General features: G+C 39.6%; 2 protein-coding genes across 7 annotated transcripts in view; both read left to right on the top strand.

The window, feature by feature from the left end:
- Positions 1 to 11,487, top strand: part of TARS3 (threonyl-tRNA synthetase 3) — a 73,139-nt gene extending 61,652 nt beyond the window's left edge. For both annotated transcript variants that reach the window (XM_025437393.3, XM_025437394.3), the window contains exons 16-19: positions 5,984 to 6,088; positions 8,214 to 8,286; positions 9,234 to 9,348; positions 10,674 to 11,487. In XM_025437393.3, the coding sequence (XP_025293178.1) occupies positions 5,984 to 6,088; positions 8,214 to 8,286; positions 9,234 to 9,348; positions 10,674 to 10,822 (442 nt within the window). In that variant the 3' untranslated portion in view covers positions 10,823 to 11,487. The remainder of the gene's footprint in view (positions 1 to 5,983; positions 6,089 to 8,213; positions 8,287 to 9,233; positions 9,349 to 10,673) is intronic.
- A 1,860-nt stretch (positions 11,488 to 13,347) lies between these two features.
- On the top strand, positions 13,348 to 25,592 carry TM2D3 (TM2 domain containing 3). Of its 5 annotated transcripts, none has more exons than XM_025437771.3 (7): positions 13,348 to 13,492; positions 13,956 to 14,048; positions 15,964 to 16,121; positions 17,827 to 17,952; positions 21,104 to 21,278; positions 23,319 to 23,394; positions 25,286 to 25,592. In XM_025437771.3, exons 1-7 carry the CDS (start codon positions 13,402 to 13,404, stop codon positions 25,449 to 25,451), a joined length of 885 nt encoding a protein of 294 aa, XP_025293556.1. In that variant the 5' UTR covers positions 13,348 to 13,401; the 3' UTR covers positions 25,452 to 25,592. The 5 variants fall into 5 exon arrangements, with proteins under 5 accessions (XP_025293556.1, XP_025293558.1, XP_025293557.1 ...); XM_025437774.3 differs by lacking the exon at positions 13,348 to 13,492 and adding an exon at positions 13,698 to 13,852; XM_025437773.3 differs by lacking the exon at positions 17,827 to 17,952.
- The last annotated feature ends 1,102 nt before the right edge of the window (positions 25,593 to 26,694 follow it).

Consider the following 26,694-nt stretch of genomic DNA (forward strand, 5'->3'; position numbering starts at 1 on the left):
AGAGAAAAAAAAAAAAAGGCAACAGGCATTCATCCCTGACATGTGGGATCATAGTCCCTTCTGGTCAGAGAGAATGATCCTCTTCCTCAGAGTTTTAAGTGCCAGTTTAGTCCCTGGCCTCTGTGGGAATGCCTGGGGGTTGGACAGAAGAGAACAGAAAAAAAGAGGAAAAAAGAAACCCTAGGGTTTCCACAACCCCTACTCTTTTTGAAATTTAGAAGTTATTTTTTCAGGCTCTTGACCAGGAAATGAGGATTTCTCATGACGTTGCATCTAGTGTATACTTTTGGTTTGGGGCCACCTTTTAGTCTAGACCACCAGCCACACAATACTGGAAGACAAAATTACAGGAAACTAACTACTGGTTTGATGGTACTTCAAATTCTCATCTTCTTTAACAATCCACCTGTCATCATTTACTTTCAGAATCCTCGGGTGGCTGTTCCATGCATTTTTTTCCAGGGTGCGTGTTTGTATTCTGTGAGAGAGCTAGGGTGGAGCATGCTTACTCTATTTTGCCTGGAACCAACATCCTGATCTGAGCTAGACAAAAATGACCATATCCCTTTAAACTGCCCTCTTATCAGCATGTCTAAGTTTTGGATATAGTGTTGATTAGATAATGTGCTGAGTTGTCTTTCATTCAAAATTATTAATAAAAATTAAAAAGGAAAAATTATTGGCATGTTTCAAATCTAATAATTTTAATAGAATATTTTCCTAATAAGATCCTTATAATAAGAGAACAACCATCATTTTTCCAGTATGATTTTATGGATTAATCTCAATTTGTGTCCAGCCCTTAAAAATCTTATTTTATTTTGTATTCTTCATCTTGTGTTTTGATTACTACATATATAAAGCTACACTAAGACTTGTAAGTTAAAGAGTTGAAAGAATAGTTGATTAAATATTGAGAGTTACACCAACACATGAGAATAATAAAAATGCTTAGGAAAATGAGGGATAAAACACAGAACTTTCAAAAATAAATTTGGACCTTTTAGGAAAGATGGTGTCTTAAGTTCATGTTTTACAGAACCCATCTTTCCCCAGTAACCTACTAAAATGAACAAAAAAGAATAGGGGATGACAGGACTTTGTTTATGCTGAAATGACACGCTTGTTTAACAAAATTTGAACGTTGATGGACATTCAAGGATGATGTGGAAGAGAAGCAGATCAGGCAAGATAGTCTCCATCCATCCGTTTCTCTGTCCTTTTGTCATCCATCCATCCATCCATCCACTCGGCTACCCATATCTATTTATCCATCTACCCTAGGTGTTGGGTAGATAACAATAGGAGAACAAGAGTGGGAGCAGGGTCTAAAGACAAAGTAAGAGATGATGACAGGTAGAATAAGGTAGCAGTAATAGAGATTTTTTTTTAAAGTGTAGGTATTTGGGGTATATTTTGAAGGTAGAACCAATATGACTTGGTCATAGCTTAGATATGAAGGGAAAAGGAGAGAGGAGCATCAGGATCATCATTATGATCAAATAAGTTTTTTTTTCCTAAGAAAGCATTAAAAAGTATATTATTGTCACTCATTACATTCAACAATGCTGAAATTCAGTCAACAGAATTTAGCATCCATACTTGTGAGATGACCAAAAAGAAATTTTTTACTATGATAAAGAATATTTATTATAAAATAACAAGAACACCTCAGCTTTGTTGGAAAGAAGGGACTATGCCTACTATTTGTACTATTACTCAGAATTGTTCTGGGAGTACAAATATTTGAAGCAAAAAAGATAAAATTGTTGTTATTTGTAGATGTTAGATGTCTTGAAATCCACCAGAACTAAATGAAGAAAAATGGAGACTAATGATAAAGTTAAATAACATCAAAATGCAGAAGTTAATTTATTTTCATATATAACCTGCTAGGAAAAGCAGTGGGGAAAAAAACATTTCAGAAGCAACAATAATAATGTAAAATACCTAGGAGTAAACTTAACAGACCCTCTAGCCCATTCCCTACCAACCTCCCTCCATCAACCCTCACTTGTTCTCTATCGTTAAGAGTCACTTAGAGCTTGTTTCCGTCCCTCATTTTTTTTTCTTTTCCGCCTTCCCATATGTTCATCTGTTTTCTTGCTTATATTTAGCCATAAAAAAGAATGAAATCCTGCCATTTGCAGTGTTGTGGATGGAGCCAGAGTGTATTATGCTAAGTGAAATAAGTCAGAGAAAGACAAATACTATATGATCTTACTCATATGTGATAAATTCAAGAGAAAAGAAAATTTAAGAAAAAAGTTGTTTAAATGAAAACTCACACCACACTCTTGCAATGGGAAGAACCAATATTGGGAAGATATTAATTCTCTTCAGATTTATCTGTAAATCTAATATAATGCCGACAAAATCCACTGGGGTTATCTTTGGAGACCTTGACATTAATTCTATTGTTTATCTGAACATGTAGATATGTACATATAGGTTATTTCACTATTTTCCCTTCTTAAGGTTAGACCTGATTTTAGTTCTTTTGATATAGATAAGGGACAGAAATTTCTTGTATCCAGGGGCCTGTGAAAGGATCATCCCACTTCTCTTTCATTCCCTATACAAGAACAACATTATGTAACATTCAGGAATATACCATACTGGTTTAGTTTATAGAATGAATTATTTCTTTGTATATCTGTTCAGGCTGGACTCAGCTACCTACCCCACCCCAGAGCTTTCTGTGGGATCGAGACAGGATTTGGCCTGCAGTCACGTTATAATGGCTCTTATTGGAAATGATTGACAATGATGATATCCATCATTGTAATATTTGATGATATCCATCATGTAGTATTTGAAGTGAATTTAATGAATACTGTTTGAATGAATAAATAAATAAAATATTTTAAAAAATAGTTATAGCTGGGTAAACTATTTTTTAAAAATCCATTAAAGTAGTACTGATATGATACCACCTAGAGAAAACCCTAAAGACTCCACCAAAACACTACTAGAACTGAAAAATGAATTCAGTAAAGTCACAGGACACAATATCAATGTACAGAAATCTGTTGCATTTCTATATGTCAATAATGAAGCAATGGAAAGAGAAGTTAAGAAAATCCCATTTATAGTTACACCAAAAATAATAAAATATCTAGGAATAAACTTAATGAAGAAAATAAAAGACCTGTAGTCTGAAAACTGAAGCATTGATGAAAGAAATTGAAGGCAACACAAACAAATGGAAAGATATATCATGCTCATGGAATTAGAAGAACAGATATTGTTAAAATGCCTGTATTACCCAAGACAATCTGCACATTTAATGCAATCCCTGTCAAAATGCCATTTGCATTTTTCAGAGCTAGAACAAACAATCCTAAAATCTGTATGGAACCACAAAAGACCCTGAATAGCCAAAGCAATCTTTAAATTTTTTTTTTAATTTTTTTTTATTTATTTATGATAGGCACACAGTGAGAGAGAGAGAGGCAGAGACACAGGCAGAGGGAGAAGCAGGCTCCATGCACCGGGAGCCTGACGTGGGATTTGATCCTGGGTCTCCAGGATCGCGCCCTGGGCCAAAGGCAGGCGCTAAACCGCTGCGCCACCCAGGGATCCCCAAAGCAATCTTTAAAAAGAAAAATAAAGCTGGAGACATCACAATTCCAAATTTCAAATTATACTACAAAGCTGTAGTAATCAAAACAATCTGGTACTGGTATAAAAACAGGCACACAGATCAATGGAACAGAATAGAAAGCCCCAAAATAAACCAACAACTACATGGTCAATTAATTTTTGACAAAGGAGGCAGATATATGCAAGGGGAAAAAGACAATCTCTTTAACAAATGGTGTTGAGAAAGTTGAACAGCTGCATGCAAAAGAATGAAACTGGATCACTTTCTTACAACATACAGAAAAAAGAAAACCCTCCAAATGGTTTAAGGACCTAAATGTGAGACCTAAAACTATAAAAATCCTAGAAGAGAGCATAGGCAGTAGTTTTTCTGACATTGGCCATAACATTTTTCTAGATAGATCTCCCAAGGCAAGGCAAACAAAAGCAAAAATGAACTATTGGGACTACATCAAAATAAAAAGCTTCTGCATAATGAAGGAAACTGTCAACAAAACTAAAAGACCACCTACTACTGAATGGGAGAAGTTATTTGCAAATGACATATCCAATAAAGGTTATTTTCCAAAATATATGAAGAACTTTTACACCTCAACACAAAAACACAAGTAATCCCATTAAAAAGGGGCCAAAGACATGAATAGACATTTCTTCACAGAAGACATCTGGATGGCCAACAGATACATGAAAAGATGCTCAACATTAGTGATCATCAGGGTAATGCAAATCAAACTCTCAATGAGCTATCACCTATACCTATTCAAAATGGCTAAATCAACAACATAAGAAACAACAGCATTGATGAGGATGTGGAGAAAAAGAAACACTCTTACACTGTTGGTGGGAATGCAAACTTCCAGCCACTGTGGAAGACAGTGCAGAGGTTCCTCCAAAAATTAAAAGTAGGACTACCCTATGATCCAGTAAGCGCACTACTGGCATTTACCCAAAGAATACAAAAACCCTAATTCATAAGGGTATATGCACCCCTGTGTTTATTGCAGCATTCTTTACAATAGCCAAACTATGAAAGCAGCACAATTGTACATCCCACTAGACAATGGACAAGGAACAATGATTACTTATATTTCTTTTTCTTCAACTGCCCCCTGGGCCCCTTGTCCATTGTCTAGTGGGAATGGGGGGGGTGATTAACTTTTAAACACATATGTATAAACGTGTCTATATATAGTGTACATATATATATAGTAAACAAATATATGTAAAATGGCATTCAACTTAACTAATTATGGCAGTGCAAATTTTTTAAAATTTCATTTTATATTTTATAAATAACAATCATTCATCTCATGATTCATCTTTAGCATTTGTGAGAAAATCAGAATTTATAATCTTTTTTTAAGATTTATTTATTGATGGGCAGCCTCGGTGGCTCAGCGGTTTAGTGTCACCTTCGGCCCGGGGCATGATCCTGGAGACCCGGGATCGAGTCCCACGTCGGGCTCTCTGCATGGAGCCTGCTTCTCCCTCTGCCTGTGTCTCCCCCTCTCTCTGTCTCCCCCTCTCTCTCTCATGAATAAATTTTTTTTAAAAAGATTTATTTATTGGGACACCTGGGTCGCTCAGCAGTTGGGCATCTGCCTTTGGCTCGGGGCGTGGTCCTGCGTCTGAGGATAGAGTCCCGCATCGGGCTTCCTGTGAGGAGCCTGCTTCTCTCCCTCTATGTCTCTGCCTCTCTCTTTGTGTGTCTCATAAATAAATAAATAAAATGAAAAAAAATAAAGGATTTTTAAATTTATTTTAGAGAGAGAGAGTGTGTGGTGGAGGTGGTGCAGCGGGAGAGGAAGAGAGAGATTTCAAGCAGCATCCCCCCTGAGCACAGAGCCTGACACAGGGTTCCATCCCAGGACCCTGAGATCATGAACTGAGCCAAAAACCAAGAGTCAGTCACTCAACCAACTATGTCACCCAAGCTCCCTGAGAAAATGAGAATTTAGAAACAGAAATCCATTTTCCGTATTTCTTCAATGTCTTCAACAATTGTTCCAACATGGTACTGGTGGAGTAAGCCATAGTTCAAAATAAAGTTAATTTAAAAAAATTACAATTTGCAAGATCACCTGTCAACATTAGTAAACTGATCATAGCCAGTAGTTTAGAATAAAAGATAATCAGTAGACTTATAATAGAAATAGTGCTCTAATATTACCTTGCTTTTTCCTACATAATGTATTTCATTTCCATTTGGTTCGTATTATTATTTCTAATACATGGCACAGTTTATACTTAAAAATGATTTTTGAGGAATTCGTTGTTTTTCCTAGTTCAGGAAAGTAACTTTTAAATAGAAGGTAAGAAGATAAAGTTATTATTGAATCTTAAGAGAATACATAAATGTGTAATTTTCATTTTTTAGTAAGGATGGAGACGATAAGAGGAACCCTGTGATCATTCATCGAGCCATTTTGGGGTCAGTGGAAAGAATGATAGCCATCCTTTCAGAAAACTATGGGGGGAAATGGTAAGTGATATGGAAAAGAAAAACTGTATGTCTGTTATTTTGAAATGTCATGTCTAACAAGAGAGGATCACTGTGAAAAAATTGGTGGCTCCTGCCTTATAATAGCAAGTATCCAAACAGCAAGTAATCTATTCTTGTTGAAGCTGCCAGATCAGGAACCCAAAACAAAGAAGACAAAAGCAGTGTGACATAAAATTGTCTCATTTGCCTTTTGGGGGAAAAAGGCAAGAACTGAAGAGTTATCTTTTCATCTATTTCAAGCCCTTTAAAGATGTAGTTGTGTCTGGTGACCCTGAGAGTACCGTTCCACCACTTGCTGTATGGCCACCCTTCCTTCAACCCATGTTGTTCACCTAATGGGGGTGCCCAATCAGCGTTGGGAGAAAAACATGTAAACCTGCTTCACACATGGCTTTGAACAGTGCTTTGGCACAAACCTAATGAGGACAGCGACAATAGCCTAGTGCTACTTAGGGAAGAAGTATAGAAGAGAAATGCCATCAAGTACAGGAATTTGAGTACATCTCCTAGTCCTCTTCCCCTGAAAGGAAAAATGGCCAGACCTATGGAGTTTCAGTGATGCCTGGGTCCTGTTACTGCTTTGGCCACAAGATAAGAGACCTAGAAGTAATTAGGTTGGAAAACAGATAATAAGTGAATTTGCAGGAGAGAAATGTGAATAATTACTCAGAATGGGCCATGAGGGTGGTGTCGCCCACACAAAACCCTTAGTGTGGGGTGTTTTTAAATATTCAAACTCAGGAGGACCCGTTCTGTGGTTCCCATCAGCTTCACTCTTCCCGTAGTGACTGTTCAGTGGTTCATGAACAAAGGAGCCACCCAGGAGTATGGACTCAACACAGACCTCCCTGAGTTCCATCTGGCTGTGCCTCTTCCAAGGCCTCAGTCTGCCATCAGTAGTGATCAATCCTGGTCCCTCATGAGGAACCAAAATCCTGGGGAAGAGTCAGCTTCTTGGGTCCTTTTCATCATACAAGGGCCATGACTTGTCCTTGCTGGAAAAGAGATCAACTCTAGAATCTGCTTAGCTCTTCTTTTCTCCCATGTCTCTGTCTACAGCACCATATATATACTTACTGAGCCTGGACACTCAGAAACACAATAAGGCTTCTGACCATGGAAATAATTTTTTTAGCAAAAGAAGTAAGGCACTGAGCTGACATTGTGGGATCCACTAATACTACTGTGTCCCCAGAAGCAACTGGCCTTACTGGCAGTCAGGGCACCAGCTGACAGATGATACATTTTATGATGGTGTGTCCTATGCCATATGAAAGTGCTGCAGACCAGCAACCACTGGTCTGTGACATCTTTGTCTCCCATCTCATTTTGAAGAAATTGATCACACCAGTTCACATGCACTTGTGTGCATGTGTAGGTTTCATTCTGTAAAATTTTATCACCTGTGTACCCACCACCAGTCAAGACATAGGACAGTTATGTTGCTTATGAGGATTCCTCGTGCTGCCATTTTATTGTCACATACCTCCTACCCCATCTCCATCATCATCCTTGGACAGGCACTCACCTGTTCTCCCATCTTCATAATTTCATCATTTCAAGAATGTAACATACATGGAATCACACAGTATGCAGCTGTGTGGGATTGGCTTTAATCCCTCAATGGAATTCCCTTGATACCCATCCAACTGGTTTCAAGTCTCAGTAGTTGGTCCTCTTTTATCGCTGTTGGTGTTCCATGGTGTGGATGCACCAGTTTGATCTTCCATTGAAGGACATTCAGAGTGTTTCCAGCTGCTATGAAAATTAGCAGGAAGGTTTCTGGGTGAGCATGTTTTCATTTCTCTGGGGTAAATGCCTGGAGTTCAATTGCCCAGTGGTATTGATAAGTGATGTGTAGCCCTTCCACTCAGCAGCTGACTTGTTCTTCCCTTCCTTTCCTCCCATAATCCCCAGCTTCCTCTTTTGTCTACTCTGTTGCTTTTTAGCTCTCAATATGATTTGGTTTACATCCACACCACCCTGTCGAATCTGATCTCTTGTGAAGTCTTACTTTAAACCAAATATTTGGTTATTTTTTAGATCACATAATAAAGTGATCATCATTAGATTTTGAAAATACGTATTTTTACATATTTTTCAGGCCTTTCTGGCTGTCTCCTCGTCAGGTAATGGTGATCCCTGTGGGGCCAACTTGTGAAAAATATGCACTTCAGGTAAAAAAGAGACAAGAAAGTACATAATAATATTGATATGTAGTCTGTGAAGATTTTGACTCGGAATGTTATTTGTGCCTTAAAATATTGCATCACTAATACATTACTTTAGCAGCCTGCATTTTCAGTAATTGAGAGTAACATCTGAATCATGTCTGTGTATTTGGATCAGAACTATTTTTGCTTCTTAATGTTTTTGAGAAATTGGGAATTTTTAAATAAGATTTTATTTATTCATGAGAGACACAGAGAAAGCCAGAGACACAGGCAGAGGAGAAGCAGGCTTCATGCAGGGAGCCCAATGTGGGACTTGATCCCGGAACTCCAAGATCATGCCCTGAGCCAAAGGCAGATGCTCAACCGCTGAGCCACCCAGGTGTCCCCAGAAATCTGTATTTTCAAATATCTCGTATTTAAGTTATTCTTTCCCACATGGCTCTGTTAAGGAAGAATATTTGTCTATTGCAGTGTAACAGATACCTCCAAGACTTAGCAGCCTGAGACAACAAACATTTATTATGTTATGGTTTCTGTGACTCAGAATCTGGGAGCAGTGGCGAGGTGATTCTGGCTCAGGGCCCCTAAGAGGCTCTAGTTGTGCTGCTGGCCTCTCAGGGCTACCTCCTTGGGGATCACTCACATTACGGTTGGAGGCCCCAGTTGTGCACCATGTGGGATTTCAGGGGTTCCTTGAGTATCCTTCCAACACGGCAACTGGTGTCCCCAGAGGGAGTGATGTTAAAGACATAGAAGCTATAGTCTTTTAGCTTAATCTCGGAAGTGACGCGCCATCACTTCTGCCCTGCTCTGTAGTCACACAGAGCCACTGGTACAGTGGGAAGGAAATGACACAAGCTGTGAATACAAAAGGCAAGGACCCTGTGGGTCATCTCAGAGGCTGGCTCCCATAAATACTGTGATTGTAAAAGTGTCTCATTTTCTTGTAGGTATCCAGTGCATTTTTTGAAGAAGGATTCATGGCTGATGTTGACTTAGATCACAGCTGTACACTAAATAAGAAAATACGAAATGCGCAGCTGGCTCAGTATAATTTTATTTTGGGTAACTTAAGTTTGTATTTTCTCAAATGCTTGTTTTCTTCCACTTTAATTCCAAAAACCAAAATGGTATAACTGTATGAATATACTGTAAACTACATGAGTATGATATAACTATGTGAATGGTAAAACTACATGAATATGGTATAATTATGTGATTATGACAATTTGTTTGTTACCTGTACACAAAGAACAGTCCATGGTGTTCCTGGTTAATTGTTCATAAATACTCTTTGTTATTTGCTGGAAGAAGAGTTATAAAATCTCACATGAATCCTGTGGTATAGTATCACTAGCAGTAGTTAATATCTTAAACCAACAATGAAAAAATGTGAAAATGATTTTCTCAGAATTATGCTTTTTATATTTCAGCCATGTGACAGGTCTCCAATATTCTCCCTTGCTTTTCTGATTTATTATAAATCTTTGGGATTAAGATAATGAGTTGGAAAGATTCCAAATTTAAAGTGATCAAAAGAAAATTTAAGTGAAAAAGTGTCCTTAAGGGATATAAGTACTTAGATGTAGCATCTAAAATTTTGATTTTAAAATGTTTCGGAAATCAAGAGAAACTGATACTGGATGCTTCCAGGCATGATATTATTATCTCCAGTAAGTTGACTGATTCTGTAGAAGGTAAAATAAATATGTATAGGATTGTACTATTAGCAATTTGTCATTGAAAGCATTTATGTAGTAGATATTGTGATGTTTCAATCAGGCTCCTTCTGGTGACAGAACTCTCGCATCGACTTAGACAAAGATGGAATTTATTGGAAGGGTAATGGAGAATTTCATGACATGGAAGGTGGAATTAAATAGTAAAATCATTGGGAGAGTAACTAGAACAAACTGCTTAACTCTTATCCAGACTGTTCCTCCTAATTTCTGGGCCCTACTTTGCTCCGGTTCTTTATGCTCTTCTTGAATATCTACTTTATTCCTTTTACTTGGTGACCAGTTTCTTCCTTCTACATGGCAAGAAACAAGTCTGCAGATTGCTGCATCATCCCACAGGAAGGGGCGCTAGAGAGAAACATTTTACCTAGATTCCAGAAAATTCTGGTTTTCTGGCAGGGGAAGGGTCTTGAAGATCTATCTCCCTGCTCCAATTTGTACTCCAAGACCATAGTATGTGTTCTTGCAAGTGGATAATAAGGAGAGGGGATCTAATCCTTTTCTCAAGAAACTTACTATCAGAGGATGACTTCATGGTCATTAGATTAATACTGAAGAAGAACTCAATAAGACATGTATCATATGACTGTCGACTTAATATTTAACACATCATTTATTTAAAATATGTTTATTACCCTTTCTTTTCTGCAGTGGTTGGAGAAAAGGAAAAGACAAATAATGCTGTAAATGTTCGAACAAGAGACAACAAAATTCATGGAGAGATTTCTGTAACATCTGCCATTCATAAGTTGAAGAATTTCAAGAAATCACGTATACTAAATGCTGAGGAGGACTTCTGAAGTTTTCCTTGTACTTGGCTTCTATGTAACCTTGTTTTGACTCCTAAAAATGCATTTTTCTTAATTATCGCTATTATTCTAAGAACTTTTGACTCACTGATGGGTACAGTGAGAAAGGAGACAATGGATAAGTAGTTAATATAAAAAGTTTAGCTCATTAATGTGTCCAGGAACAATGTGAGAATGAGCTGGGGAAATTTTTAATTTCCCAAATGCCTTGAGATTTATGTGGGAAAATGTTATTTATTGAAAGAGGGAAATACTAGGATATGAAAATTAGGAGAGATTATTGCTTAGATTGTTGGTTTCAAAAGATAGGCTCCAAATAAGAACCTGCAAAGCTTTTTTTAAATATAAGGGAAAATCCTATTTTCTAGGACAATACCTCTCAGGTATTTTTATGGTTGTTTTACTGAAGTTCACACTGAAAGAAACTTTATCTCAAAAATTGGAATCATCACTTAATTTGTTTTACCCAACAACCACTGAAGCAGCAGCTAGTACTAAATATTGGATTACTGATAAAAGACTCAGAACCTCAAATTCAGTGTTATGGAATATACTGGTTGTTTGCAGTGTAGGTTAAGAGTTTCTGTTTAATGCTTCTAATTGCCAACTGAGTCTTGCTCATTTGTAGAAAAAATAAATTCCTAAATAAAATGCAACGTGCAGTGTTTCCAGTATTTCAGCTATGGGGTTTATAACAGTAGGTTGCTCCCCTAGAGTTAAACTTGCTCCCCTAGAGTTACTCCCCTAGAGTTGCTCCCCTAGAGTTAAACTACTTTTTTCATGAGATGACATTCTCCTGAATGTCAACTCTGTTAACCTTAGAAATAAAACTTTCCATTATTTTACCAGCAAAAATGGATTCATTCGGGAATAGCAGATAATTATAATTTGAGACATGTAAGCTACCACAAAACCATAGACAATCTGAAGCACAAAGGAGAGAGGGCTGCTCTTTATAAAGGGCGCAGGTGGGTGGTTGGGAAGGGCTGTAATAAACCAAATGTCCACTGGAGTAAGCTGGGAGTTGAAATGTAGTGGCTTTTCATTGGCTGGGTTGAGACAGTTTCTCATTGGTTGGACTGTTGCTGGGCAAAAAGAAAAATATTTCTTCCTCTTGCTGGGGTAGTAAAGCATAGGCTCTTCCTTTTGGAAATGCAAGGTGCCTGCAGGACAAGTCTATATAGTTCTTTAGAAGCGGTAGGGCATGAGAGCTCCCCCTTCTGGCCTCCTGGCTCCATCTTTTTTTTTTTTTTTTCCGGGGCTCCGTCTTAAATGAAGTTTCCTTTATTCAGTTTCGCAATTCAGATGGATTTCTGATTTTAACTGAGAGTTATACCTCACTGCTCAGAGCTGATTTGAAAGAGCTTTATGCCAGTAGAGAATTTAGCTACCAATCAAGAAGTATTTATTGTGTGTTTATTTGGCTAGGTGTTGTGGAATTCAAAATAAGTTTAAGACACGCTCTCTCAACATCTATTATTTTAGCATCCTGAACAGTTAGTAAACAAAACTGTACTATAGATCAGACCTGTATAGTACTCAAAGGTGCAAATTTTGTGATACAATTTTTAAGGTAGTATTTATTGAGGTCTTACTGTGTGCCAGACACCATTCAGTATATTCTTTCCATTCATCAAAACTGCAAGTGAAGGAGTTGGGGAGTCAGAAGGCCCCAAAAAGAATCTTGTGGCAGGTGGGTGGGAAGGGGGAACGCAGGTCAACAACACAGGACAAAGTATGCTCTGACAAAAACAGATGCAGAGGCCTGGGGTACAGCTCCCCTCTGCAAGGCTGGCCTTCTCTAGGGACGGGCCCATGCTTTACACCCCGCCTTTCACATCCCGAGGTTCTTGTCTCAGAACTTCTGGACCTGAATACTTGCCAGATACACTTACTGTCCTCTCTCTCCGTCTCAGAGGAACGAACTTTCTGGAAGTAATGCATGTCTTTAAGGGGTTGGCTAGTGGTGAAACCCATAGCTGGCCACAGAGAGATGCTAGCTGGGCACTGATCAGGTCAGCAACGCAGGGAAGGTCCTGCCTACCACAGCTTGGCGGGGAGGTCACTTCCCTTACCGGGTATGTGCCACGGTTTCATCTGTAAATAAATACCTTTTCAGAATGCAACCAAGTACATAATCAACACCTTCGCAGAGTACCGAGCACATGGCAGTTTTTAACCTCTGAACATATATACCGAGCCATGCATACAGATGATGGCCACCTTCCCCAATCTGCCCGCCTCTGACTGCAGCCTCTGCAAGTGTGAATTTGGGTCCCAGGTGACCGTTCCCAGGCGCTAGTCATGGAGAGAGAAGTGATGCCGTGGGGCACAGTTGGGACCCGAACCACCTCCACCGCAGCCGCAAGGAGCGGGCGAGCGCGACGCCGTAGAACCCACGCGGAGCCGCCTGCGCCTGCGCCTGCGCCTGCGCCTGCGCCTGCGCCCTCGGGCTCCCCGGGGACGCGCCCGCACCCGCCCCTGCGGCGTGCGCCGGCGCCCCTCCCCCTCCTGGCCCCGCCCCTCTGCCTAGCCCCGCCGCAGGCCCGGAAGTGGCGCGCGCCGGCGACATGGCGGCCGCGGCGGTTCCGTTGCGGACCTTGCGCCGCCTATGCCGCGTGCTGCTGTTCCTCTCCCAGTTCTACATCTTGTCCGGCGGGGGTGAGTTAAAGGCCGGGGTCCACGCGGGGCCGGGCGGAGCGGCAGCGAGGCCCCCGGGAGCGGCGGGAGGCGTCCGCGCCAGGCCGGCGGGCGCAGGGCGGAGGCTGAGTGCCGGGCGGCGGGTCGCTGCAGCGGGTCTGGGGAGTCCCGGCCCTCGGCTCCGCGGCGGCCCCTCCTCCCAGGGGTCCCGGAGCCTCCCAGCTCGGCTGAGGAGCCCTCGGGCGGGGGACCGAGGGCTCGGCTCTCGGCCTGGGAAGCGGACCTGGAGCCCGGTACCACGCCTGGTTCCCTCGTTGCCTGTCGACCCAAATCGGTGTCGACCCCATTAGCGGGTCTTTGATTTTTCTGGACAATCGAGCTGTAAGGTTTTCATGAACAGTTATTGGTCTGGGGTGAGCCTTGTGTCTTAACCACACAAAGCTAGGTTTCCATATCCCAGGATAACATGTTTCTCTAATTGTAGGATCCTTAAATTTAGAGCAGTCGCAGCCGCTCGCTCAGTCAATAAAGGATCCGGGCCCAACACGTACTTTCACAGTAGTTCCCAGGGCAGCAGGTACTAGACATTTTTTATTCTAGTAAATGTGGAAATTTATATCTAGTGGTTGTTTTCTTATTTTTTTTTTCTTTTAGATAAAATAACTTTCCTTTTTTTTGAAATTTTTATTTTAGGTAATGTGATGGACTAAAGACAGATGTTTTCTGTAGACTGCCTTGATATTGCAGTACCATCTGAGATTCTGGTCTCATCTCTTTTTCCACTTGCACATTCCTCATTTCGATCTCTCTATTTTTCCACCTCATTCATCGAGATCACTTTCAACCCGTGCTTCTTTCCCTTCAGAAAATTTCTTCTTCTTCATAAGCCCCATTCCTGATATTGGACCTGAAAGGCTCCTCCCAAGGCTGTGTGAAATGGATCACAGAGGGATTAAGACCTGGAGTCTAGGTCTGGTTGAGCTACTGGGAGCTTGAGCAAACTGCCGTTCACCCCTTCAGCATCACTTTCCTCACGTTAAAGTGGTGAAGCTGGTCTGGCCTTCTAAAGTCAGTTGGGCTGTGTGATTTCTAAAGGTCCAACTTCAACCACAATAGTGATCGGAATAAAAGAAAAGAAAAATGGTATTTTATAGAATTGCCCACATAATCCAGTGACTTAAAGTAAGACCAATTTATTTATTTATTTTTTAAGATTTTATTTATTTATTCATGAGAGACGGAGGCAGAGACACAGGCAGAGGGAGAAGCAGGCTCCCTGTGGGGAGCCCAGTGCAGGACTCCATCCCAGGATTCCAGGATCACTTCCTGAGCCAAAGGCAGATGCTCAACCACTGAGCCACCCAGGTGCCCCAGGACCAGTTTTAAATGAGTCTTAAAGTGTTTTGCTAAACAGAACCTTTGTGTCTATAGTTCATCCTTGTAGAGTTCCATTATTTTAAAGAATTGAAACTGGCAGAGGTGTTTTATGGGTTGTTACTTGGATGTAAAGACTACTACAAGACAGGAGCATACTTGAGTCTAAAACACAAATTATAGAGAAAGCACAAGAATTTTCTATTCTTTGGATTTTTTGGTAAAGATTTATTTACTTATCTATTTGAGGGAGAGGGAGAAGCAGGCTCCCCGCTGAGTAGGGAGCCTGAGGTGAGGCTGTATCCCAGAACCCTGAGATCATGACCTGAGCTGAAGGCAGCTGCTTAACTGACTGAGCCACCAGGTGCTGCCCCTCTTTTGGATGTTTTTGAAAGCCTCACAACCTCCCCCAGAATACGTGGAATTAATCCTGTCAGTGGATAAAAATATATGGTACTCCTGGCAAGGTTGGCCTGGGAAAACAATTGCAACCCATATGAACGTGGAGAACTATGTTGAACTTTGGTAGTATAAAACTGTAAATGTTACAAGGGAATTATGGCTTATTGAGGTACCAGTGTGGAATAATGACAACATTTTCTAAAGTTGGTACCCTGTTGTACTGATTGATAGCCTGGGTAGACGGCCAGGGTCCTAATTTCCAAATCAGGTGAGTGCAGATGAAAAGATATCAGATTAGAAACAGATTTGAGTCTTGGTTCTAGTTTTGTCCCTCCCTCTGTGATCATGAACAAACCCTACCACCTCTATGTCTGAATTTTTCATCTTGTTTCAGAGTAGATTTTTTTTGAAGCCCCAACTTAGCCTAGCTTTGTGTGTACATTGTATGTACATAAGTACCTTTGAATTTCATGCTCATTTTGTGGGGAATGATTAAATGCTTCATACCACGCTTTTGAACTCTTAGGCCAGGTCACACAGCTTGGTGGCAGAACCTTGCTTTAATTGCAGGTGTCTCTGACTCCCACTCTGTCATTTTCCACTCCAGTGTAGTATTTCATCGCTAGCCATCATGCCCCTTAGCCTCAGGAAATTGTTTTCTTCTGCGATGCTGATCAATATTATATGAGAGTAAGCTTCTCTCTTACTTTTCACAGAAAGTACTGATATTCCACCTTATGTGATGAAGTGTCCAAGTAATGGTTTGTGTAGCCGACTTCCTGCAGACTGTGTAGAATGTAAGACAAATTTCTCCTGTGTCTATGGGAAGCCCGTCACCTTTGACTGCACCGTCAAACCTTCTGTTACCTGTGTTGTAAGTACTGCCACTTACGTATTTCAGATGAACTCACTGTAAACCTCAAGCTCTAAGTACAGTTTAGACTTGAAAGTGGGGGAAATCATGAAAGAAGGTGCTCTGCTTCTACAAGTAATATTTTAGGAACAAAGACAACCTGGATCAGAAAACCGAAACTTTTCATATGCAAGTGAAATTTGGTTACAGGGGCTCAGATGACAGTTTCCTGACAAATTAAATTGGAGCAATGATCAGACTCCTTATAGGAAGTCAGAAATAGAAGAGGCTCAAGTGTACTGTTGCCTGTTAGACATGACCATGTTACAAACATCACACATATATTCTCTCTCCTGATATTTTGACAGACGGGAAGGGGCCTAGAAAGGCTTACATAGTCGGTATTCAATAGAGTGCTCTATGGATACCTGGTTCCAAGCTACTTGAATCCAGCTGCTGTTAGAATCACTTCTGGACAGGGCATCTGGGTGGCTCAGTGGTTGAACATCTGCTTTCTGCTTAGGCTGTGATCTCAGGGTCCTGGAATCAAGTCCTGCATCACACTTCCCGCAAGGAGCCTGCTTCTCCCTCTTCCTATGTCTCTGCCTCTCTCTCTGTGTCTCTCATGATTAAATAAATACAATCTTAAAAAAAAAAAAAAAAAAATCACTCCTGAAGACAGCCCCAGACCTTCTGAATGTGAATAGGATAGGTCAGGGAGACTCGGGTACTTGAATTTTTTAACAACTGAACCAGGTAAATGATTGCACACTCCCTTGTTTGGGGCTGCTATCTGGGTGAGGTGAAGAGTAGAAATGAATAATGAGGTAGTGTTCTACTCTTGGCTCTGCCATAACTAGCTTTCTGACTGACTTATTGATCTGTTTCTTGTTAAATGAGGGAAATGAGCACATGGACCCAGAACACCTTTTTTCTAAAGTGTTTCCATGGAACCCTGCTTTGGGAAAGTGGTTGAAGAGGAAGAAACAGATTCTCTACCATGTCCTCTCTTGCAGATCTCTTTTGACCCGATGGCCCTAGCATTTCTGTCACTTGAACAGGATACCTTCCCTCTCCGTCCTTTGGAACTTGGTTTGTAGAGGGCTAGATTGGAAAGTTTCTTCCACCCCTACATTCTTTCTGTAATTTTCCTTGTGAAGTCTAGTATCAGAGAGGGAGCGAGGAAGGCCTTACTTCAAAAGGGAAGTAAGAGTTTGTTCTGTCAGTATCTGAATTTAGTTTTCATAAACTTAACTATTGCCATTTTAAAAATTGTATCAGCACTCTGGAAAATCCAGTGTAAGTGCCGGATAGTCTTCATGACTGCCCTTGAGTTATTAGTCTTTGTTGCTGAATCTTAAATACTTTATCGTCCATAATTACCTAAGGGTGAAATGTATTTATTTGAAGGCTTTTAAAAAGTTTTCTCTCTACCTGAAACTAATGTAACTATGTGTCAACTATACTCCAATGAAAAAGTTTTAAAAAGATGTTATTTCATGGGCCTGATAGGAGGTATTTATTAAAAAAGGGGAAAACTGACATCCAGTTTCTGAACTCCTGTGTCATGGTTCCTGGTGCTGTCCTCACCCCCTGGCTGAGATGTGTCTTGGGTGGGATTTTTTTCTCTCCTCCTCCAGGAGCTTTCATATTGCCTGCCTCCTCTTTTGGCCAGTAACCGTAAGTCCTGAAACCATAAGTCCTGAACAAGTTGCCCTGTTCTCAGGTGCAGGACCTGAAGTCTGGCCCGAGAGAGCCTGATGGTCTGTTTCTCAAAGTGGAGAACAGTGAATACATGAACTGGCTGCCGAGAGACATGGGTTCTAGGATTGCTGTCACCAGGCGAGCCAGGGCAAGTCATGGGTATTTTCCTTATTTGTTTTATGAAGATCTGTAGGGTCCCTTCTTGGTAAAAAAAAGTTACCATTTCAGGAAGGAATAATCCATGACCATCACATGCAGGCGCGCAGATGCTTATTTATCTCTCATTTGCGTGTGTGTGCACACACAGATGCCTCCCTGCTCCCTCTTATTTTGAACTTAATGGCAAAAAATGAACTCTTTTATCCTCCAGACATGCTGAGCAGGGATTCACAGGCTAAGGGACTCTCACCTGGATTCCTTTATAGAAATAAATGTAAAAATCCTGTAACACCTGTTATATCAGATCGTTCCTATTCCAGTTACAATGGTAACTGTCAAGACAGTGGACGTCTGCTGAAATGTGCTCGACAGAAATGTTTTGCATTACTTGGAGAAGCTGTCAGACTGCTAGTGTATCTGAAGCAGGTATAATTTCTTTCAGTGGGTTATGGGTTCTTAAGTAATGACAACTTTCACAGAGGGAAAGTGGATAGATCTTTTTACTATGGATAAGCTTTTGAAGGGGTCCGTACTTCTCCAGAGAGAAGATGGATTCAGTCAGTGCTGCGAATGCCTGGGTCGCTCTGGGTAAAAAAGTGGAATCCCTCACTTGTCCACAATAAACCCAGAGAGATCAGGGATTTAATGTGATACAGTGAAGCCTTGAGGTAGCAGAGAAAGCTTGATTGTTTTGCTATAATCTCAAAGTAGGAAGTATATTTCTACGTAAGAAATGAAATTTAGAGGGCAGCCCGGGTGGCTCAGCGGTTTAGCGCCTGCTTTCGGCCCAGGGCGTGATCCTGGAGTCCCGGGATCGAGTCCCACATCAGGCTTCCTGGATGGAGCCTGCTTCTCCCTCTGCCTGTGTCTCTGCCTCTTTCTCTGTCTCTCCTGAGTAAATAAAATGTCAAAAAAAAAAAAAAAGAACATAACTTTAAAAAAGAAAAAGAAATGAAATTTAGAAGCCATAAAAGAATTGATATCTTTGGCAGCCCCGGTGGCGCAGCGGTTTAGCGCCGCCTGCAGCCCAGGGTGTGATCCTGGAGACCCGGGATCGAGTCCCACATCGGGTTCCCTGCATGGAGCCTGGAGCCTGCTTCACCCTCTGCCTGTGTCTCTATGAATAAATAAATAAAATCTTAAAAAAAAAAAAAAAAAGAATTGATATCTTTGACTACTAAAAATATCCCAAAAAAGCATAAAGGCAAAAAATCAATGGCAAACTAGGAAAAAGTATTTCTAACACCTGTGACAAATAATGCACTAATGTCTGTAGTATGTAAAGATTTCCTAAAAGCAATGAGAAAAAGATGACAGTGCTATAGAAAAAATAGTATGAGGACTTAAGTAGATGATGGTTCATAGGAAAGGAAATACAAATGGGCTTTCAACACATGAAAAAATGTTGAATTTTTCTCATAATTAAATACAAATGATGTGTTTTTAAACCTTTCAGGTTGGCAAAGAAATAAAAAAGCTTGTTGTGACACTCTGAGTTCGTGAGGACATAAGGGACGCTCCTGTCTTGTTAGTGGGTGGGCAGATTGGTCAGCCTTTTGTAGGCAGTTGTCACATGTGAAACTTACGGATGTATATATCTTTTGATCCAGCAGTTGCAAATCTAGCAATTTATCTTACAGATGCTGTACATAGATGCAAATAAATACACCTGTGGATATTCTTAGCTTCATTGTTCTCCTGGACAGAAGATTTAAAATAAGTTTAATGTCCAAGAGAAAACTGTTTATGATCCACTATGAAATGAAATAAAAAGCAGCTATTAGAAAGAAGTAGGCAGCTCTTTGAGATACTTACTGATAGCTACAGAATTCAATCAAAAATACCAGTGGGAAAGTTAAGTTTAAAAAAAAAAAAAAAAAAAAAAGGTTATATATCTGACATAAACGTCCTCACGCATAGAATAGATTCCCTGGAAGGCCAGAGGCCAAGCAGGGCTTGCTGTCAGGGAGGCAGTGGCTGCTGAGGGCCAGACCTGGAGTGGTTTCCCCTTCCCTTCTGTCACACTTAGGAATCTACCACATTCACAGCTTACCTCGTTTTAAAAAACCATTGGTAACTGTGCATTATCCGTGTGTATTGCCAGAGATATGCAGATGTTTCAAACAATTTTGCCTAAATAGTACCTTAGCCAGTTTTAGATGCTATTCATAAGTGCAGTTTTGCATTGATCAAAAAAACTAGTAAATTGATACTTCCAAAGGAGATTGACCATTTAAAAATGATTTTGAAAAATATGTATTACAGTATAATGTCAAGTGGGGAAAAAAGGATACAAAATAGCTTTCAGTATAATTGCACTTACATCTATATTATAGGAATTAAAAATGAAAGATTAAAAGTAGTTCTCTTGGGAGAGGTTACAGGTTTTTTACTGTAATTTCCAAAGGTGCAGCACACAAAGTGATGTGCTGGTCTTACAAGCAGAAAACAAAATAATGATTTTTTAATTGAAGTGAAAAAAATCTGCAGCCTTAAAAGCTTAGTGCCAACCAGAATACTTGCTGAGTCTCTACATGTGGTTCTTTCAAAGTGGAGAGTGATTGTCTGGGCCACCCGTTAGTTGATTATACTAAGTGGAGGTGTGAGTAGCCTGGAGGTCTTAGAGATATTTGGGAAGATTTGAGACTTAGCAGCCAGTCAGTGTGTTGTACTTGTAGGAGCTTCAAATAGGGGTTGGAGAACGTGGGTCCTGCACATAACTAGCAGCTCAGCAGACCTTGAACAGATGTACTCATATCTCTTTCCAGCTCCCTGTGACTCTGTGGTTTGATAAAATGAATTTCCTTTTTTTTTTTTTTTTTTGGTATTACAAAAATACCTATGTTCATTATGAAAAATTTAGCCAAGTGAAAGTGGCAAAATATGTCCTGGAATAACCTGTTATTTTGATGTAAATTTATGTAGATTTTTTTCCTTAGGCATATATTTTGGGGTGTATATTTTTATGATTATGGGATCATACCACATTTATTTTGCATACATATTGGTTTGGTACCTATATTTCTGCCACTTTCTGCTAGTTTTATTCACCAGTCTTTTAGAAGCTTTGTGCCTTGTATTTTTATTGATATATTAATGAACTATTATGATTGATTCATTCTATGTCCTTTGGCATGCAGGATCAAGACTTCAAATCCCAAAAGAACTTCATCATCAACATGACTTGCAGGTTTTGCTGGCAGCTTCCAGAAACTGATTATGAGTGTTCCAATTCTACCAGCTGCATGACAGTGTCTTGTCCCCGGCAGCGTTACACTGCCAATTGCACAGTGCGGGACCACATTCATTGCTTGGGTAAGTTGGAGTTCAAGGAAATTCGTGAGCAAAATACTTTCCTTTAAGCTTACATTATGGAACTTTAATAAGCAATTTGAGAATTAAATTTAAATTGTTAATATTTTTATTTGAGAGAGAGAAAGAGAGAGATCGTGCATGAGCAGGGAAAGGCAGAGGGGGAAGGGAGAGAGAATCTGAAGTAGACTCCACATGGAGCCCATTGTGGGGCTAAATCCCAGGACCCTGAGATCATGACCTGAATCGAAACCAAGTCAGACACTTAACTGACTGAACCACCCAGGCACCCTAAATTTAAATTGATCAATCGGAAACATTTATTAGCACTTTTTAGTTACACCAAACCTCATTAATAAACTCAGTGGTGACAGATGGTAGCTACGCTTGTGGCCAGCATAACATATGGTTGTTGAGTTACTGTGTTGTATATCTGAAGTTAATATAACATTGTGTGCCAACTAAAAAATAAAAAAAACTCAATGAACTAAAAAAAATCGAGAAAATTTGCAGTTCTCTTATCTTTTAAGATGCAATATTTAATAAAACAAGGAAAAATGTATAAGGTATAAAGCATAAAGTATAGTAATAACATTTCACCCAATTACCAAGTAAAGCAATCTAATGCCATCAGAACTACCTGAGTGCTTTTTCTGTACCTGGTTGTCCTACTTTCTCTGGAGAGGTAACTGCCTTTATGAATTTTCTCATCTCACTTGCTTTTCTTTGCATTATATATAGTTCCATCAAATGTAAGTAATAAAACATAGTATGATATATCATTTAGTAATGCATATTTTAGACTTAGTAGTCTATTTATGGTCTTGTACTTTTATTTTTTCCTCTCAACATTATGGCTCTGAGATGATCCATGTGTCTTATTTTTTTACTTCTGTATAATAAGCCATCGTAGGATTGTATCATAGTTTATCCATTTTATGGATTTTGATTATATATAGTTTTTTGTTCTCACAGATGGTGCTGCTATTAAAGTTTCTGTACCCGTCTCCTGGTTGCACATTTACAGGCGTGTGTCTAGCATGTATTAGTATATTCTTCTAGCATGTATTATTTTCCAAAATGGCTCTAACAATTTGCATTCCCACCATTGGTACATAAATATTCTGGATTCACATGCTCTCCAATTCTTATTATTCATAAATGTTGTCTTTTTTAAAGGATTTCCAGGAATTCTTTTATATTTGGGATCATAACCTTTTGGTGTCCCTAAAATCTTTCTCATATTTTAACTACTCCCCTCCTGCCACATTTTTGGGGTATCTTTTGGATAGAACTTGAATTTTTTTTTTTTAACACAACTTGAAAATTTTAATTAGTTGAATTTAATAAGTCTTTCATAGCCTTTTGGAAGTTTGGCCTTTCACACAAATAGGTTAAGTAGGAATTGGTTTTGGTGTATGGTTTGAAGTTGATTCAGGTTTATGTTTTTTTCCCACATGGATACCATTTGTCTTTGGGCTCTTCTGGGGCAACCCGTGTGTGCCCTGTGTCCCACAGAAAGTGTTTCTGTGTGGGTGCAGCTCTCTTTTTTCCCTGTTGCTTGATTTATCGTTTTTTTTTTTTTTTTAAGATTTTATTTGTTTATTCATGAAAGACACAGAGAGAGAGACAGAGACACAGGCAGAGAGAGAAGCAGGCTCCATGCAGGGAGCCCGATGTGGGACTCGATCCTGGGACTCCGGGATCATGCCCTGAGCTGAAGGCAGGTGCTAAACCACTGAGCCACCCAGGTGTCCTGACTTATCTGTTTGATAAACAAGACCACACTGCCATATTTGCTCTAAACTTTGCCTGAACCTTGATAGCTTCACATACTTTAAGACTATAACCCTTACTTAACTGATTTAAGCATTAAATGTATGCTTATAGATGGTAAGGACTTTATTTTTACCATTTACTGCGCCAAACTTTAATTATCGTAGGGAGAGTTGACTTTTAGATTCTAAATTACAAAGCCACTAGTATCTGTGTAAGAATATTTATATCCATGTTTCTATGTAGAATGTTTTCCCTTTTTTTAAGGTAACCGTACTTTTCCAAAAATGCTGTACTGCAACTGGACTGGAGGTTATAAGTGGTCTACTGCTCTGGCTCTGAGGTAAGCTTGACTACTGATAAGTTAGGATGCCATTTGAATTTTATTGGGATCAGTGGAATCTTCCATACATTGAGCTTAGCTAAGTTCCTCCTTCTTTTGAATTCTTTCACATGTGTTAGGTAGGCCCTAGAAAACATAGCTGTAGGGAATTACTTAGATGATCAGACAAGTATTTAGTGGAAATTCATGGTAGGATGTTTGCTTTTCTCCCTGGGATGTCTGCACATTCTAGAGATGCCTTACTGAGCCATGATTATAGATCATTAGAATCAGTCAGAGTTTCCCATCCTGAGTGTAAGTGTAAAGTGCTATATACTATTTAAAATAGGTAGATTTATGATTTGTAGTTTTATTTTTTAGTAGTTTTCTCCTTTATTATAAAAACTAATAAATAATACTAAAAACTGGAAAAATTGAAATAAAACATTAAAGATCACCTCCAATTCCACCATCCAGAAATAATTGTGGACTTACAATTTTAACATAAAAATGTGCTTGAATTTGTTAAACTTTTCAACAGTTTGAGGGAAAAACTTCAATTTTTGTTGTCGTCCCCCACCCAGAGGGAAGGACAGGTGAGATGCTGGTTAAACAGTTCTAATTAAAAAGTTGGGGCATCTACAGTGGAAGGTTTAGGCTAGAGCCTGAGACCCTGTGGCCTGCAATGTAAGGTGGGCAGGGTTTCTCCCCTTCATCACTGTTGACATTCAGGCCAAATATAATTCTTTGTTGTGGGACCAGTAGGGTGTGCACAGTAGAGAGGTTAGCAGTGCCTATGGACCAGATGCCAGTAGCACTCTAAGGTGTGATAATCAAGAATGTCTTCAGGTACTGCCAAGTTGCCCGATGTGCACCACTGCTTTAGGGTTTGGGCTGGGGAGAGCCAGAGCCTGCCTGGCAGAAAGGCACAACTGGAGAATAAAAGAATAGTCCAAGATAGAAAATTCAGTATAACAAAAATGAGATTTGATAACTGGCCATCGTCTTTGTCAGCAGTGGTTCAAATTAGAATGAACAACGAACTTTTTTTTTTTTTTTTAATAACCTCTTTATTTTGGAATAACTTGAAACTTACAGAAAAGCTACAAAGATCATTCCTGTATACGTGCCACCCACTTTCCCCTAGATTGTTAGCATCTCGAGTTAACATACTACATCTAACAGCTTCACTTTTAAAAAGTAAGAATAGTTTTCATTTTGAAGTGCAACACAGTTTTTTTCAGAATATTCACTTCACAGTTCGCTTCACAGTACGCCAGCACGGGGAGGTGGGAATACAGACAAAACGGGGCCGACACATAATATTTGGAGCTGAAGGGGTACTGTTCTCTTCACTTCTTTTATTTGTTTTGAAATTTTCCATAATAAGCTTAAAAGAAGTACAATGAGAGGTGATCTGGATATTGTTAGATCTTAGAATTTGAAAGAACCTCAAAAGTCATTTATTCTTAACACTCCATTTTTGGGGACAAGTGTGACAGGAGTTCAGATGACTTGATCTGGGACAACCAAGTGTTGGTGGGCTGCCTCCCAACCCTACCTCCTGACTCCGTGTTTGTGTACTTTTTGTTGGACTGGCTCCCTGCTTTTTTCTCCTACATGTGCCATTTTGAAGACTGCAGGCAACAAGGTGGATTACTTTAAAAGGAACATTAGATTTCAGCACAGCTGAAAAATTGTGCATTTACTTTTGATATTTAAACAGTCTTCTTGCCCATGATTATGTGGTGTCATGGATTTGTGAAATAGTCATTTGTGTCCTTGTGAAGCTTTGTGATCATTTTGAGGCCCTTTCATACGTGTGACTTAATACCAGTGTCGAGCCACATCTGGCTGCAGCTTGGGGGTGGCTGATGGCCTCCCCCATCCCATAATCTGTTTGTTCTTGCAGCATCACTCTCGGTGGGTTTGGGGCTGACCGTTTCTACCTGGGCCAGTGGCGGGAAGGCCTCGGCAAGCTCTTCAGCTTTGGTGGCCTGGGGATATGGACACTGATAGATGTCTTGCTGATTGGTGTTGGCTACGTGGGACCAGCAGATGGCTCTTTGTACATTTAGCTGTGGTTACGTGCTTCAGAGAGGAGCTCTCTGCCTATAGGAGTTGATGTGCTGTGAGTAATGTATTTGTATGTTTTTAATGTACAGCATCTGTACTTTGCCTGCCTTGATGAAGGTAAAATAAAAAAATACCGAACCATGTTTATCTGGAATTTGTCTTTATTTGCCTGAAATCAATATTTTTTCTGTGAAAAAATTTAAGCTTTTACTCAACATCACTTCTTGGCCTTTTGGCTAAGATCAAGTGTAAAAAATGTGAATTTCCTTAAACTAGGAACAAATGCTCCAGGATTGAAAATCTGCTTAATTCCTATGACTTTAGTTTTAGATTAAGTCAGTATGTCACTTGGATCTCCAGTCTTGAAAAGCTTTTCAGTCATGATTGCAGAAAGTGGAATGTGTTTTCATTCTTTAGCTAGATAAAAGTTATCTGCCTAAACTTCCATCTGCAAGTTTTGCAGTGTACTATCTATGTAGGCTGGGCTTTATTTATGACCTGCTGGAAGCAAACTGCAGAACTTTTATAAGTAGTTGCTGTGGTTTGAATTTTGTTAGTAACATATTTGCAAAAGTACTGAAAAATTAATAAAATTACAAGTTACTTTAAATAGGTTGATCTGTTTTCTGTATTAAGATGGAATCTTTAGTAATCATAACAACTGTTCTTGATGTAAAATGTTTATTTTTCAGAGCCTTACTCCATTTCAACAGATATGTTCATAATTGGTTGATTCATTGACACACAGTAGAACTCTTAAACAGTGTTACAGTGTGAGAAATATTTTTGAGTCTTTATAAATCTATTGTAGGCCCTTTAGTGGAAAGAAAAGTTATTTCAAGTGCATTTTATTTATGGTTTTCGTTGAAACATTAAAAAATTCTTAGCATTTTTCCTTCCAAATTGGAGTATCTGAGTATTATGTTTTAAACATCTGTGTTAATAGCTGCAAGGCTTCACCAGCCAACAGATTCAGAAGCCATAAACTATCTTTCAGCATATCTCCATAAATCTCATGGAAAAACATCTTTTCTTCACAAGATTATTAATTATAGTTTACCTATAAACTGCAGGGGAATTGAACCACTTTGGTGTGATAACCTGCCAGTTAAGAATGGGCTTCTTTTGAAGCTCAGAATCTCTTCTCAGATTTTTTTTTTTAAAGATTTTTAAGATTTTTAAAATTTATTTATTCATGAGAGACACAGACAGGTGCATAGGCAGAGGGAGAAGCAGGCTCCCTGT

This window comes from Canis lupus, chromosome 3 (assembly GCF_003254725.2).
Source record: "Canis lupus dingo isolate Sandy chromosome 3, ASM325472v2, whole genome shotgun sequence".
NCBI classification, from domain to species: domain Eukaryota; kingdom Metazoa; phylum Chordata; class Mammalia; order Carnivora; family Canidae; genus Canis; species Canis lupus.